At 40.2% G+C, this 14,384-nt stretch overlaps 1 protein-coding gene across 1 annotated transcript; it reads left to right on the forward strand.

Moving 5' to 3' along the window:
* The first annotated feature begins 614 nt into the window (after positions 1-614).
* BLOC1S2 (biogenesis of lysosomal organelles complex 1 subunit 2) lies at positions 615-7,589 on the forward strand. Its single transcript, XM_025880855.2, has 5 exons — positions 615-712; positions 1,037-1,153; positions 4,463-4,582; positions 5,284-5,388; positions 6,790-7,589. Exons 1-5 carry the CDS (start codon positions 646-648, stop codon positions 6,819-6,821), a joined length of 441 nt encoding a protein of 146 aa, XP_025736640.1. The 5' UTR covers positions 615-645; the 3' UTR covers positions 6,822-7,589.
* Positions 7,590-14,384: the final 6,795 nt, after the last annotated feature.

The raw sequence follows: 14,384 nt of genomic DNA on the forward strand, positions 1-14,384 counted from the left end.
ATACACTCTATACACCTGGGAGACTTGCGAAGCAGCTAAATGCAATCAAGATAACCAGAGTGTATCCTCCGCTGTAAAAAGTTACAAAGCTTTCTTCCAGAAAGACTGTATCAGCTGAAGAGAAGTAGGTGCCAACTTGCAGCTCAAGAAAAAGGGGCAAACGAGTTGTTTAACCAAGACATCGGAAGGGCCAGTATTTCGGCTCAGGGATCAATGAATGAACGCTTCCCAAAGGCTGGATGAGACTACCTTCAAAAGCATGGATTCCCTGAGCAGTCTTTGGCGACGACTACCAGCCTGGGTGGGGAGTGTCTAGGGAGAGGATAACCTGTTCTTGTGACTTTGGTCAGTAGGCCACCAGAGCTAAAACAATCCCAGAGAGGTCGTCGGTCTTACTACACTAGTGACAGGGATGAGCACATTCTCGGTTCCAGACGTTGGCAACGGATCAATTCGCAATAGCTTATCTTAGCTTCAATTTCAGCTTCAAGCTTACTCTTTGTTATTACTCGTCGTAAGCGTAAGCCGCAAGACGCAATGGAGAAGGGGAGTGTCCCGGGGCTGCGAGCCCAGGGCGGGGAGGGCGGGGCACGGCCGGCGCGCAGGCGCGGGCATCCCACAACCGGAAGCAGCGCGGGGCCAGGCATGGCGGCGGCGGCGGCGGCGGCGGCCCAGGGTGTCTCCGCGACCCAAAGAGAGGAGCCGGTTCGAGGTACGTCGAGTAGCTGGGGATGAAGTGTCCAGCAGGAGGCTGGGGGCTCATCTGGCAGGAGCGAGCAGGTCGGAGGGGCGCACCTGACCTGAGGACTGGGGTGGTTTGGCCACGGGATCGGTCTGAGCCAAGGGCCGGTGCAAGGGAGCAGAGTTGGCGTGTCAGGTGGGGCAAGGACAAAGTAAGGGACTTGAAATTATGGCACATGGAGAATAGAGCCGACCTGATCGAATGAGGACAGGTGGAGGGATGTGGGGAGAGGGTGCCGTGGCTGGATTAGGACCCGGTGTAGGGCGGACACTTACTCGTTCTCCTTTGATTCAGACGATGCCGCGGTGGAGACAGCTGAGGAAGCAAAGGAGCCGGCTGAGGCTGACATCACTGAGCTCTGCCGGGACATGTTCTCCAAAATGGCAGCTTACCTGACTGGGGAACTGACGGGTGAGGCGGGGTGTGGGCTGATTCGGGTACTGCCCTGCGTCACTCGCTGGAGCTGTAGTTTGGCTCTGGGAGCTGTGAGGTGCGTTAGTAGCATCAGTCTGTGGCTCCCTCCCCAACACTCCCCATGCCCTGAAATGTGCCTGTTGGAAGTTTGGGAAGGTTATGAATGGGAAAGAAGAAGGTCCATTCCTTCCCTGGAGAAATTCACTAGCTAATTTCAGAAATACATAAAAATACCTAATATAACTGCAAGCCTGGGTAGTGTAGACTAAGTATGAGAAGACAAAGAATTCATCAAGAAGTGCTTCCTGGAGGGAGGTGTATTTTGAGCAGGATTGTGAAGGGAATGACTGACCAAAAAGGGGGGAAACGATTGGTGAGTGAGGGGTATAAGCAAGCAGTTTGTTCCCTTAAAGTAGATGTATTTACTAGGGCAAAGAGAAATGAAATTGGGGAATGGAGAGTGACCTGCAGATTTAGGAACCTACTAGGTTGGTCTGAGGATTTGGTGACCCACACTTGGGGACATGATTAGTTTTGGGTTCATTGTGTATTTCCAGGTGAACACATGACTGTGTGTGGAGAAAGGTCCAAAAAGTGAAGTTTGGTCCTGTGTGGCCTCTCATAAGCATTGTTTCACTTCCCCAGGAAATTGCTGTGAGCTAAATTTGGGAACCAGAAATAAGGAGAAAATGCTTGATGCAGAGTGGGAGGGCTTGTGAGGCTCTATCAGTCTGATCAGTTTTTTTAGTTATTTCTGAGCAAGAGAAACCAAGTGACAAAATCTAGATTTTTTGGCTTCTCTTTAAAAATTCCAAAGATTTGGCAATACTAGTTCCCCATTCTTGTGATGCTGCGATTGACTAGAGCTGAGCAGCTGTCTCCTCTAAATGGCCTAGTGCAATGCAGTGTGTCCCCACCACTCTTTTTTCTCCCTTTTACTGGGACCTGGGAAGTTGCCCTTTATCACTGTTCTTACAGTGTTGTTGTTTTTTTTTTTTAGTAGTGGTAGAGAAATGATTTTCTGGACCAAGATTTCTATCCAAGTTGGTAAAGTAAATTATAGGTGAGATGACTGTGTGTTCTAAGAAATGGGAGAGAGCATATTTTTTTGTGGAAGTGAATAATCTTACGTTTTTAACATGCAAATACCTGGCTTACTTCATTCATTTACATGATCTTGCAGACTCCTAGGTATTAAAGTGTGACCCTTGTTTTTTTTTTTAGAGACTAATTTGCTGGCCAAGTATGGTTATGGAGGAGAGAGGTCAGACACATGAGCAAGATTTCGAATGAAGAGTAATGATGATGGTCAGTGACAGGGTGGTAGTAAAAGAAATGGAAAGGAGAGCATGTCTGCAAGAATATCACAGAAGTGGAATTTATAGGACTTGTTGAAGTGCCTTTGGAGGGATGGGAGCAGCTTAAGAGGTGTTCTAGGTTTTAAACTGATGGTGCCATCATCTAAAATAGGCAAGTGGGAAAGCAGAACCATGTTTAGTGTAAAAAATATTTTTGGTTTTGGCTTGGCTGATTTTAGATATTATCAGGACACTCAGGTGACTTGCACTTTTGAGTTCTGAGCTCAGAGAGTGATCTGAGCAGGGGAGACAGATTTGGGAGTCACCTGCACAGCAGTGTGAGTCAAGGCTCTGCAGGATGAGATTGGCAGGGATGTGCTTAGGGGTAGCTGAGGGCCTCAACTATCATCTCAGTGAATGCTTGAATAGGGCAATTAATTTTTTCTAACAACAGTTCTTAAAGTACCTAGGTTTACAAATGATTTACTTATCACAAAATTGATTTAAACAGAATGTAATTCCCTGTGATTGTCATTCTTACTTGTACAAATGCTTTTTTGAGTTTGAAAGGAAGCTAGCATCACCCTGGGAATACCCATAGGAATGTGCCACCCATGTAAACATCAGTTGGGTTACAGCTGAGAAAAAATTGGGAAGTGATAGTTAAGGATGAATGAGAAAGGATCTAGCATAGAAACCTACAAAGAGTGGATTGAAAGAGATGAGAAAATCAGGGTAATATGATGACGTGGCAGCCAAGGGAAATGAGCATTTTGTGAAAAGAGGGAGCTCACTGTGTCAGGTACTATGGAGAGGTTGGGGAGCATAATCGCTGAGAAAACGCCGCTGTGGATTTGGTGCTTCAGAGAGCACCGATGACCTTGGAGCATGTAATTTCCCTGGATGGTGGGGGCAAAGGCCAGGCTGCAAGGGTTTACATGCGTGAATGGTGAGGAGGAGGAGGCAGTGAATATGAGCTGGTCTTTCAAAAGGGTTAGCAGTGAAGCTCCTTTGCTTTACTGAGCAAATGATGTAGGTGTAGCAGAAGAGAGAGTGCTTTTGGGCTGGAGAGAAACCTGAATATATTTCTAGATAGTGAGGAAACTGCCAGGATAGAGAATTTGGAAATGCCAGGGAAAGGAGATGATTGAAAAAGAGGCCCTGAAGAAGTGGAAACAAGAGCACAGGAGAAGTTGTCTTGGCAAGAAGAGGAGCACTCCTGCCTCTTGGGAAGATAGAAAGGTACAGAGAAGTTTTGAAGTGAGGCAGAAAGGTTGAGGCAGCTCATGTAGGTGGAATTTTCCACTTTTCAGGAAAATTGGAGGAGAAGCCACTTGCTTTGAGTAGGGATGGGGAAGGGAACAAAGGATATGAGAAGGAGTGCATAAAATGCAATATAGAATCACACAGTAATAAATGAGTTACTAAGAAATGGTTCCTAGTTGATTTTATATGTATTTATGATGCAGTCCTCCAGATTACATGTTATCATACCATAGAAATACCAAGACTATGTCACCTTCTCTTTTCTTAGGACATGAATTTATTTTTTTTAATTAAAAAAAATTTTAAAGATTTTATTTATTTATTTGACAGCGAGAGAGGGAACACAGCGGGGAGTGGGAGAGGGAGAAGCAGGCTTCCCGCTGAGCAGGGAGCCCGATGCCGGGCTCGATCCCAGGACCCTGGGATCATGACCTGAGCCGAAAGCAGACGCTTAACGACTGAGCCACCCAGGCGCCCCAGGACATGAATTTATTATTTTCCTTTTTAACAAAGGTTCTGAAGTCTCTGGATCTTATTTGGTTTAAATAGTTTGCTAATTATTACCTGAGTTTCTACTTAGACACAGAGTATACAGGCTGAGTATAAATGTCATAAATCAGTAGTGGCCTGCTCCTTTGACATTCACTGCATTCTGTCTTGAACTACCATTTGGCCTATGATTCCACATTCCAGTGATCTGTGACAAATATTAAAGGCATCACATCTTCTGTTTATTTTAAAGCCACCAGCGAAGACTATAAGCTCCTGGAAAATATGAATAAACTAACCAGCCTGAAGTATCTTGAAATGAAAGATATTGCTATAAACATTAGTAGAAACTTAAAGGACTTAAACCAGAAATGTAAGTAATAATTTTTATAATTAAACATGTTTGTATTTAGTGTTCTTTTGTGCTTGGGGTTGTGGAGAAGTGGAGGGAACATGGCACCTGTCCTTAGGGAGCTCATTCTGTAAAAGTGCATTACAAAGTTATGAATTTCTTCCATTTTGAGGATTAGCATATTTTGGTATGGTTATTTCTGCTTCTGAATCTTGATGTGATCAGTTTATTCCTGAAAAGGGAGAAGGGGGAGAAAGGGTAGTCAGATTTTAGTGAATTTATTTAACAGTGGAATCCTTAAAGGACTACTCTATAAGCAGAAAACCAGAACATCTATAAATGGAAAATGCTAATTTAGACTGGTAGAATATATTTTTCCATTGACTTATATTTGTGTTCCCTATCTCTAGGGAACACAAATTTTGGTATTCTTGGTACGGGATTACTCAAGAAACTGAATCAGTAATGGAAAGATTGCTTGAGGATCAAGGAATTTAAAAGAGAGGAAAATTAGTGGATGAGAGAGACTTGCTTTGTTGAGGTCACAGTTCTGCCTGATCTGCTAGTGTTTGTCCTGCGAGTGATCAGAATCATGTCCCCCCACCTAGTGTGTATTGGGCAGAGCTGGAGGGACACTAGCATTTTTACTTTCCTACTCCTTACTCTTTTCTATACTCTGTGTTGAGGCTGTATGAACATGTGGTCTGTCTTTGTTTTCAAAGATGCTGGACTGCAGCCTTATCTGGATCAGATCAGCGTAATTGAAGAGCAAGTAGCGGCTCTTGAGCAGGCAGCCTACAAGTTGGATGCATATTCAAAAAAACTGGGTAACCATTTTTATTTCTGTTTTGATTAATGAGAGTACCCTGCCCCCCAGTATGACCTTAGCTAATAGGATAGTTAACATTTATGGTGTACCTATGATGATCTATTTTAATTAAGCTTCACAAAAACCTAGTGAGAGTAATTTTTTAATAGTAGTAGTAGTAGTAGTAATAAAAATACTATTTCCTGAGTACTCAATGATACATATCAGGCACTGTTCTTAGTGCTTTACATGTTTTACGCTTTTTATCCTCCCAGTAATCTGTGAGATAAGTATGTGATTTTTATCCCCATTCTTTGAAGGAGGAAACTGGTCGAAGGGGTTAAATAACTTGCATAAGGATACAAGCTAGCATGTGAAAGAGCTATATTCCAAACCAGGTCTGTTTGATCACAAAGCTCAAGCTCTTAAAATTGTGGTTCAGCAAGCTGAAGCATCTTTAGTAATGTAAATACATATGTCTTAAAAAATAGAAAAGTCAATCAAGAGTTTTCTTGAAGGATTACTTTTCCTTTAAGGAGGAAACTGGTACTTATATTGTTGATGGCTTGCTAACTGGCTCTGGCTCTTACATCCATGATTAAAAACAAGGAAGTTGTCTTTATCCTAGATATAATTTACAGATTATTTTATTTTCATCATGGACAACTGTTGACTACTTCAGGATAGAGGTCTGTAACAGAATGAGATGTGGCATGAGTGGTGAATAACAGTTTCATTGTCCGCAATTAAATTCACTAAGTGGTGAACCTTACTATATAGAAGGCATTGTACCAGATGCTTTCAAGGTTTGTTTTGGTTCATTTTGTTTTTTTCAAGGTTTTAAAGAAAAAGATAATCTATCACATTAAGAGGCTTATTTGATGGTCTTTTAAATCTGTGTCTTTCAAAATTGCTTTCCTATAGCGAGGTATAGGAATAAGAAAATAAAAGGGGAAAAATAGATTTATACGTTCAGAGAGTTCCAGTCTGGCTCCCCGAGAGTGCCGGGGACAGTGCCTGAAGAAGCAATTTCCTGTGCTTAGTAAGGTTCCCCGTGACTCCAGTGCCAGTAGATCTGCTTACTCCTGGTGGAGATGTCTGAGCAGGTGCTATTGACAGGGTTAGAACTTCAGTGAACTTCTTGATTTGTGTGTGGGTGGGTGTGTGTGTTTGACTCCTTATGTTAGGTTGTGCACGTCGATGATTGATAACTAAATATCTGTCCTTAGCTAATATGATAGTTAACGTTTGTGGTGTGCCTCCAATTTAGACCTAGTTTGGACAGATTATGAGATTGAAGGCAATAGATTTTTTTTTTTAATGTAATAGATATTGTTGAATTTGCCTGGAAACGCTGACTAAAAAGATTTTTGTAAGAGCTGGTTTTAAAGATTTAATTTCCCCCCTTTCTCCCTGGCAGAAGCCAAGTACAAGAAGCTGGAGAAGCGATGAAAAACTTATTCCTGTGGAACAAAGTCTTTTTTAACATGGAAGAACGTTTTATAAGACCTGAATCCTGAGGCTGATGAATTGTCAGAACTCCTCAAAAGGAAACTATGCTGGTCGTCCCAGAAACGTCCCAACATTGGAGTAAACTGGAGGACTGTGGCTACCCCTGAACTTCTTTTGAGGCAGTATCCCTCAGACACTCACACTTATAACTCCTTACCTTTTACTTGAATGTTTCATCATCCACTCAGGACAGTCTCTCAGAGTTCAGGATAAACCTGGGCTTGCCAGTAGAATCAAATGAGAGGACCCATTTTCTCTCATAGTGGTTGATTACTACATTATTTTCTTAATGGCTGGTTTTTTGAGTTTCTTTGTCAACAGTGTTTTTTTCTATTAATGATGCTGATGTATTGCTAATAAGATCCTAAATTAAAAAAGGAAAACAAACTTGTTCTTTACAGATTATCACCTTGTGAATGTCAGTAATTTACTTTTCCATAACATTGCAAATAACAGAAAATCTTAAAATAATTTCAGGCCGAGTCTTCTAGATTGAGCAGAAGCAGTGAAAGGAGTGTTTTGATAGCTTGATGTATGTAATGGGCCCCTCCCCATCTCTTCTCTGTGTGAGTCAGATGTCTGGAGATGGATGACATCTTGACACATGGTCCCTTTTGGAAATGTGGTGAAGACAAAGAGTGTGTATGTGTGTGTATGTGTTTGGGGGGGTGGGGCTGCCACTCAGAAAATAAAGCATTTTCTAAAACATCTTCCTACTTGTGCCTGTGGGGTCAGAGGGGGCTCCTAGGGACCCGATTGTCTTCCTTTCAGACTAAAGGCATCAGTGGATGGAGGATACTGGCCAGTCTAGTTAGGAGGACAGGCATCCTTATTCAGAGTTGGGTGTTAGCAGCTAGGAAGGGGTCTGACGTCCTCAATTCTCTCTCCCAAAGAGTTCTTAACCCTTTTTCTGTCCTTTCCCACTGTGCCTATTCCAGACCGTTGTTTGTCCCCTGCTCCCCTGCACTATAGCTGAGTCTTCTCACTGTAATGACCCCTCACGCACCTTATGCACTGCTGTCAGGACAGTCTTTCTAAAATGTGAAGTGGCTTTGTTATCCCTCCTGCTTAGGATCCATTAGTGACTTCTCATAGCCTCTTTGAAAAAGCCAGACTCTTTCTGTTTCTTTACCCAGAAACCAAAATTTTACTTATTTTTTTAAGATTTTACTTATTTGGGGCACCTGGGTGGCTCAGTTGTTAGGCGTCTGCCTTTGGCTCAGGTCATGGTCCCAGGGTCCTGGGATCGAGCTCCGCATCGGGCTCCCTGCTCAGCGGGAAGACTGCTTCTCCCTCTCCCACTCCCCGCTTGTGTTCCCTCTCTCGCTGTGTCTCTTTCTGTCAAATAAAATCCTAAAAAAAAAAAAAAAAAGATTTTTTTTTTTTATTTGAGAGAGAGAAGGGGAAGGGACGGGGGGAGGGGGAGAAGCAGACTCCCTGCTGAGCAGGGAGCCTGATGTGGGGCTCGATCCCAGGACCCTGGGATCATGACCTGAGCCGAAGGCAGAAACTTAACTGACTGAGCCACCCAGGCACCCCAGAAACCAAAATTTTAATGAAATATTTCAATTCGCTTTTGTGTTTCTGAGGATGAACTTCTCTAATGAAATTCCCTTTATTAAACTTCCCGTAACTTTTTTATGTTAAGATTTGAAACATTTGGCCAGATACATATTCTGACACAGAAACTAGTATTTTGGAATGGATACATGTAGTGGGCAAGCTCCCCAGTTACATTTAGGGTACAGGGTTCTCCCAAGATCTGAAAATAACAGTTTTTTTCTGCGTGTGTGTGTGTGTGTGTGTGTGTTGTGGGGGGAGGGGGGTGTTGTAAGTTCTACTTCATTTTTTTTCCAGCTTTATTGAGCTATAATTGACATATAACATTGTGTAAGTTTAAGATGTAAAATGTGATGATTTGGTATATGTTTATATTGTGAAATGACTACATAATAGGTTTAGCTGACATAGCTATCACTCCACATAGTTACCTTTTGTGTGTGTGTGGTAAGAACATTTAAGATCTACTCTTAGCAACTTTCAGATATAGTTGACCCATGAACAACATGTGTTTGAACTGTATGGGTCTGCTTATATGCGGACTTTTTAAGATAGAGTACTATATGTGTATTTTTCATTATTAACATTTTTTATTCTCTAGCTTAGTTTATTCCAAGAATAGAGTATATAATACATATAACATGCAAAATACATGTTTTTGTTTTTTTAAAGATTTTGTCCATTTACTTGACAGAGAGAGACACAGCGAGAGAGGGAACACAAGCAGGGGGAGTGGGAGAGGGAGAAGCAGGCTTCCCGCTGAGCAGGGAGCCTGATGCGGGGCTCAATCCCAGGACCCTGGGATCATGACCTGGGCCGAAAGCAGACGCTTAACGACTGAGCCACCCAGGCACCCTGCAAAATACATGTTAATCAATTGTTTATATTATCGGTAAGGCTTCAGTCAACAGTGGGAAGGGTCAAAGTTATATACAGATTTTTGACTGTGCAGGGGTCAGCGCCTCTAACCCTGCCTTGTTCAGGGTAAACTGTGTATGATACAGTATTGTTAACTACAGTCACCATACTGTACATTAGATCCCCAGAGCTTACTCATAACTGGAGTTAATAACCCTTTGACCAACATCTCCCCCACCCTCCTCCCCCAACTCCTGCCAACCACCAGTCTACTTTGTTTCTATGAGTTTTGTTTTTTTTAGATTTCACATAAGTGAGATCATACACTATTTGTCTTTTTCTGACTTATTTCACTTAGCATAATGCCCTTTGTGCTTCATCCATGTTATCACAAATGGCAGGATTTCCTTCTTTTTTATTACACTACATTTTCTTTATTCATTCATCCATCAGTGGACATTTAGGTTGTTTTCATGTATTGGCTATCATGAATAATGCTGCTGAAAATGTGGGATTGCAGATACTGTGATTTCATTTCCTTTGGATATATACCCAGAAATGGGATTGCTGGATCCTATGATAGTTCTATTCTAATTTCCTAAAGAAGCTTCATGCTGTTTTCTATAGTGACTACCAATTTGCATTCTCAACAGCAGTGCACAAGGGTTCCCTTTTCTCCACATCTTCATTAACACTTATCTCTTTTCTTTTTGATAATAGCCATTCTCACTGTTGTGTGGTGTGAGGTGATACTGTCATTTTGATTTGCATTTCCTGATGGCTAGTGATGTTGAGCACCTTTTCATGTATGTATTGGCCATTGGTAGGCTTTGGAAAAGTGTCTATTTGGATCCTTTGCCCATTTTAAAAAATCAGATTATTTGCTTTTTTGCTATTGAGTTATTTGAGTTCCTTATATATTTTGGATATTAACCCCTTATCTGACAGATAGTTTGCAAATATTTTCTACCATTCCATAAGTTGCATTTTCATTTTGTTGTTTGTTCCTTTTGCTGTGCAGAAGCTTTTTTGTTTGATATAGTCCCACTTGTTAATGTTTGTTTTTGTTGCTTGTGCTTTTAGTGTCATATCCAAAAAATCATTGCCAAGACCAATGTCAAAGTGCTTCCTGTTTCTTCCAGGAATTTTACAGTTTTAGGTCTTATATTTAAGTCTTTTTTTTTTTTAATTTATTTTTCGTATATTTTATAGGTAAGCATTTTATTTATTTATTTTTTTTAAAGATTTTATCCATTTATTCATGAAAGAGAGAGAGAGAGAGAGGCAGAGGGAGAAGCAGGCTCCCAAGGAGAAGGGAGCCCGATGTGGGACTCGATCCCAGGACCCTGGGATCATGACCTGAGCCGAAGGCAGACGCCCAACCATCTGAGCCACCCAGGCGCCCCTATATTTAAGTCTTTAATCCATTTTGAAATAATGTTTGTGAGTGGTGAAAGATAGGGGTCCAGTTTCATTCTTTTACATGAGAATATCCAATTTTCCCAATACTATTTATTAAAGAGACTATCCTTTACCCGTTGAGTATTCTTGGCTCCTTTGTCAAATATTAGTTGACTGTATATGCATGGGTTTCTTTCTGGGCTCTTGATTCTGCTCCATTGGTCTATGTATCTGTTTTTACATCAGTTCTATACTGTTTTGATTACTATCGCTTTGTAACATAGTTTAAAATCAGGAAGTGTGATACCTCAAGCTTTATTCTACTTTCTCAAGATTGCTTTGGCTATTCAGGGTCTTTTGTGGTTCCATACAAATTTTAAGATTGTTTTTTCTATTTCTGTGAAAAATGCCATTGGATTTTTTTTAGATTTTATTTATTTATTTATTTAAAAGATTTTTATTCATTCATTTGAGACACAGAGATACAGAGAGATAGAGGAGCATGAGCAGGGGGAGAGGCAGAGGGAGAGGGAGAAGCAGGCTACCCACTGAGCCAGGAGCCCGAAGTGGGGCTCGATCCCAGGACCCTGGGATCACAACCCGAGCCAAAGGCAGACCCTCAAACGACTGAGCCACCCAGGCGCCCCGCCATTGGATTTTGATAGAGACTGCATTGAATCTATAAATGGCTTTGGGTAGTATGGATATTTTACTATTAATTCTAATCCATGAAGGCAAAATATCTTTCCACTTATTTGTATTTTCTTCAGTATCTTTCATCAGTATCTTACAGTTTTCAGTGTACAGATCTTTCACCGTTTTGGTTAAATGTATTCTTAAATATCTTACTGTTTTTGAGGCTATTATAAACAGGATTGTTTTCTTTCTTTTTCAGATAGTTTGTTATTAGTGTATACAAACACAACTTATTTTTGTATGTTGATTTTGTATCCTGCAACTTTACTGAATTCATTTATTAGTTGTTTTTTTTGTTTTTGTTTTTTGGTTATTTAGGATTTTTTATCTATAAGATGATGTCATCTGCAAACAGAGACAGTTTTACCTCTTCCTTTCCAATATGGATGCCTTTTATTTCTTTTTCCTGCCTAATTGTTCTGGCTAGAACTTCTGGTAGTGGGCACCTTTGTCTTGTTCCTAATCTTAGAGGAAAAGCCTTCACTCTTTCACCACTGAATATGATGTTAGTTGTGGGCTTGTCATATAGCGCCTGTATTATATTGAGGTACATTCTATGCACAATTTTGTTGAGTTTTTTTTAATCATGAAAGGATGTTGAATTTTGTCAAATGCTCTTCCTACATCTATTGAGATGATCATATGATTTTTATCATTCTATAAATGAGGCTTATTACATTTATTGATTTCAGTATGTTGAACCATCCTTATATCCCAGGGCCAAGTCCCACTTGATCGTGGTGTATGATCCCTTTAATGTGCTGTTGAATTCAGTTTGCCAGTATTTTGTTGAGAATTTTATATCTGTATTCATCAGGGATATTGGCCTGTGGTTTTCTTTTCTTATAGTATCCTTATCTGGCTGGCTTTGGTAATATAATGAGTCTGGGCGTGTTCCTTCCTCCTCAGTTTTTTGGAAGAGTTTGAGAAAGATTGGCATTGATTCTTTTTTTTAAGATTTTATTTATTTGAGAGAGCAAGCGAGAGAGAGAAAGCACGAGCAGGGGGAGAGGCAGAGAGAGCCCGATATGGAGCTCGATCCCAGGACCTTAGGATCATGACCTGAGCCGAAGGCAGACGCTTAATCAACTGAGCCACCCAGGCGCCCAAGATTGGCATTAATTCTTTAAATGTTTGGTAGAATTCAGTGAAATAATTTGGTCCTGCGACTTTCTTTGTTGGGAGTTTTTTGATTACTGATTCAAACTCCTTACTCATTATTGGTCTGTTCAGATTTTCTATTTCTTCTTCAGTCTTGTTAAGTTTTACATTTCTAGAAATCTATCCATTTCTTCTTGGTTGTCCAATTTATTGGTATATAATTATTGACAGTGGTCTGATATGATCTTGGTATTTCTGTGGTATTGGTTGAAATGTCTCTTTTCATTGATAATTTCATTTATTTGAGTCCCCTCTTTTTCTTGATTAGTTTAGCTAAAGGTTTGTCAATTTTGCTTATCTTAGTTTCATTGATCTTTTCTCTTGTTTTCCTATTCTCTATTTCACTTATTTCTGCTGTAATCTTTATTATTTCCTGTCGTCTGCTTACTTTGGGCCTAGTTTATTCTTCTTTTTCTAGTTCTTTGTTGTGTAATGTTAAGTTGTTTATCTGAGACCTTTCTTCTTAATATAGACATTTACAGTTATCAACTTTCCTCTTAGAATTGCTTTTGTTGCATTCCACAAGTTTTGGTGTGTTGTGTTTCCATTTTCATTTGTCTCAAGATATTTCTTATTTTTCCTTGTGATTTCTTCTTTGGTCTATTAGTTGTTGAGGAGTGTGTTGTTTAATTTCTATGTATTTTTTTACTTTCTAATTTTCTTCCTTATTTCTTATTGAATTCTAGTTTCAAATCATTGTGGTTGAAAAGATACTTGATGTAATATCTATGTACTTGAATTTGTTGAGACTTGGTTTGTGGCCTAACATATCTATCCTGGAGAAATTTTCCATGCACTTGAGAAGAATGTGTATTTTAAAGCCAGACTTCTTAGCATGCATCAAGACCCCTATGTCTTTCATTTTTTTCCAATTTCATTTTCTATTACTCTGACACTTACACTGTATTCAGCTATCTTGAGCTAGCTTAAATTCCCATGGATGAGCTTTCTTTCCATAAACTTTATATTTCAGAGTAGATTTAGATTTGTAAGAGTTATAAAGATAATACAGAATTCCACTGATGAGTTTTCATATCTTACTGTTGTTTCCTCTTCCTGAAGTGATTACCTGCCCGTATTTGGCAAATTTCTACTCTTCTAGATTCAGTCCTGGTTTCTACTCCTGGGCTGTGCTGGATTGCCCCCGAAGTAGAGAAAACACATGCTTTGTGTGCCATCAAAGCAGGGGCATCGATAGTTAATGAGACAGGGAATTTAACATTTCTCTCAAAAGTGAGGAAAACTAGAACTTTGTGGTTCTTCCTTAAACTTATTTATGTTTTAGTTAATTTCTAGTTACTTGGCTGACCTTAGTGAATTTTCCCTGCCCCTCAGTCTTCAGAAACACCTTAGTTTCCATTTCCTTATACATCGTTGTCTCCTACAAATTGGACTGAACTCCTCCAAAAAGTCAACGTCATGAAAAACAAAACCAAAAGGTAGGTGGGCTATAGTAGACTTAAAAAGACTAGAGACAGACTGAATATAAGTGTGAAACTTAATTGTATCCTGAATTAAAACAAGCCCTAGATATAAAACAAACAAACAAACAAACTGGGGGGCACAAATGGAGAACTTTAAATATGGATGTGTATTAGATAATATTATTGAATTAATTTTTTTAGGTGTGTTAATTGGGAACGTCCTTATTCTCAGGAAATACACTCTGAGGTGTTTCTGACGTCTGCCATTTACTTTCACATGATTCAGTGAGAATAACAGTGCTGTTCACCTTGAGGGTAAGGGAGGAAGAAAAGGTGGCAATATGTTAACACTCACTGAATCAAGGTGATGACCTTTTAACTTCAGGTGGGGTTAAAAACTTAC

This window comes from Callorhinus ursinus, unplaced genomic scaffold (genome assembly GCF_003265705.2).
Source record: "Callorhinus ursinus isolate GAN/ISIS: 27379988/994484 unplaced genomic scaffold, GSC_fseal_2.0 scaffold20, whole genome shotgun sequence".
NCBI lineage: Eukaryota > Metazoa > Chordata > Mammalia > Carnivora > Otariidae > Callorhinus > Callorhinus ursinus.

What these genes read in the sequence shown, in the direction of transcription:
- BLOC1S2 (XM_025880855.2), top strand. Translation starts at nt 646, where the DNA reads ATGGCGGCGGCGGCGGCGGCGGCGGCCCAGGGTGTCTCCGCGACCCAA. An exon ending in AAAGGACTTAAACCAGAAAT is followed by an intron (nt 4,583 to 5,283) that starts GTAAGTAATAAT and finishes TTGTTTTCAAAG; the next exon opens with ATGCTGGACTGCAGCCTTAT. An exon ending in TGCATATTCAAAAAAACTGG is followed by an intron (nt 5,389 to 6,789) that starts GTAACCATTTTT and finishes TCTCCCTGGCAG; the next exon opens with AAGCCAAGTACAAGAAGCTG.